The sequence below is a fragment of the Micropterus dolomieu genome, unplaced genomic scaffold (assembly GCF_021292245.1).
Source record: "Micropterus dolomieu isolate WLL.071019.BEF.003 ecotype Adirondacks unplaced genomic scaffold, ASM2129224v1 contig_443, whole genome shotgun sequence".
Taxonomy (NCBI): Eukaryota; Metazoa; Chordata; class Actinopteri; order Centrarchiformes; family Centrarchidae; genus Micropterus; species Micropterus dolomieu.
In genome coordinates this window covers 1-1,834 of record NW_025729433.1, presented here as the reverse complement: position 1 = coordinate 1,834, position 1,834 = coordinate 1, and the positions used below count along the sequence as shown (strand labels likewise).

The 1,834-nt window shown below is 39.7% G+C and overlaps 1 protein-coding gene across 1 annotated transcript; it reads left to right on the top strand.

The window, feature by feature from the left end:
* Window positions 1-5: 5 nt before the first annotated feature.
* Window positions 6-857, top strand: LOC123964078 (vicilin-like seed storage protein At2g18540; the record flags this gene model as incomplete). The annotated part of the gene is made up of 1 exon (XM_046041190.1): window positions 6-857. A coding segment is annotated over one exon (852 nt), but the record flags the coding sequence as incomplete, so codon positions are not given.
* Between the last annotated feature and the right edge of the window lie 977 nt (window positions 858-1,834).

Below are 1,834 nucleotides of genomic sequence, written 5' to 3'. Positions count from 1 at the left end.
CTAAAGATGTGGGCCAGTGCATCTCTTTTGCTGCTCCTGGACCCCATGTGTTCCTGGTGGTCATCAGACTGGGCAGATTCACTGAGGAGGAAACGCAGACAGTGCAGAAGATTCAAGAAATCTTTGGCCAGGCTGCAGACAGTTACAGCATGGTTCTCTTTACTGGTGGTGACCTTATTGAAGACACAACTATCGAGGACTTCTTGAATGAAAGTTCAGAGCTTCAACAACTCGTAGCCAGATGTAACGGCCAGTACCATGTCTTCAACAACAACAAGAAGGAGGATCGCTCTCAGGTCACTGAGCTCCTCCAGAAGATCAGAGATGTAGTCCAGAAGAACGGAGGACACCACTACACCAACGAGATGTTCCAAGAGGCCGAGAGGGCAATCAAAGAGGAGAAACAACGCATCCTGAAAGAAAGGGAAGAGCAAATACGGGAAGAAAGAGAGAAACTTGAAAGGGAAATTGAGGAAAAATATGAAAAACTAATGAAGAAAATTACTGAGAAACTCCAGGCTGAGAGAGAGAGGGAGAGGAGAGAGAGAGAGGAGGAGAGAAAGAGGGAGAAGGAGGAGATGAGAGAGGAAAGAAAGAGGGAGAAGGAGGAGATGAATGATGAAAGAAAGAAGGAGAGGGAGGAGATGAATAAGGAAAGAAAGAGGGAGAAGGAGGAGAGAGAGGAGGAGAGAAAGAGAGAGAGGAGGGAGACAGAAAGGGAGAGGAATGAACTAATCAAAGAGCGAATGAGAGAACTGAGAGAGGAAACAGAGAAGTTGCAGGCCAGAAATGAACAGGCAGCCAGGATGGAAGCTGAGAGGCGAAATCAGAAAAGCTCAGATTGTTCGATTCTGTAAAGCTGTTGTTGTTTGTTTGGTCGAGTGGTCCCAAATTCAGGCTGTAACCACAGAGGAACCCTCCAAGACACAGGAACAAAAAAAAAAGAAATTCTTCCACAGAAATATAATCACAATTTACTATAACTATATAATGTTTGCATATAATTAACATTTTAACATCATATCACAACTCAAGCTATTTTTACATGAAATTACATATTGTTTTAAGTTTGAATTTTAATTGTATTTTTAATCAAAGCACTTTGTTTTCTGCAAACTAATAGCATAAATATCCATATTTAGAAATGGATCTTCCCTCTGATTGCTTTACTGCATTGCATTATTTCATTTTGTTTTCCTGTTGGTAGCAGTTTGTCATTCATTCATGCATTTTATGGTTTATGTTGATTCCACTCAAGAACAACAAGAACCACCATGTGTTTATGTGCCAAACTGAACTAAAAATAAAAGGTGTGATGACCATGATATGACCTTTGTCAAATAAATAATTAACTGTGTGATCAAGAGTTCAAAGGTCACAGGTCAATGCTTTTTCAGGATCTTACACTAACATGTATACATATATATATATATATATACACACACATATACACACACACACTCAACTTAAACATTAATGTAATCAAATCAAAACCATAGATATTTGCCACTGCCAGGGCATTACCTTTTATCTAGCTTGTTAAAACAAGTTACCATCAGAGTCCAGAGCCACGATCATAAGGCACCTTCTGAGCCACAGGTTAACATATTTAAATGAGTTTTCTTGTTTTTTTCTGAACAGGTATCAGCAGAAACATTTTTCTTTTATCAGGGAGCAACAGAAACAGTCTATGTTCAGTAGCAAGTCAGCAGCACCACCTTGACCAAACCAACCTTAGTTCTAATACAAACAAGGGCAATTTCAAAGAAGCTCTTGGCCATTAGCCTTATAGTGACACAGATGGAGTTGTTAACAGCCTTTTCCAAATTCAGTG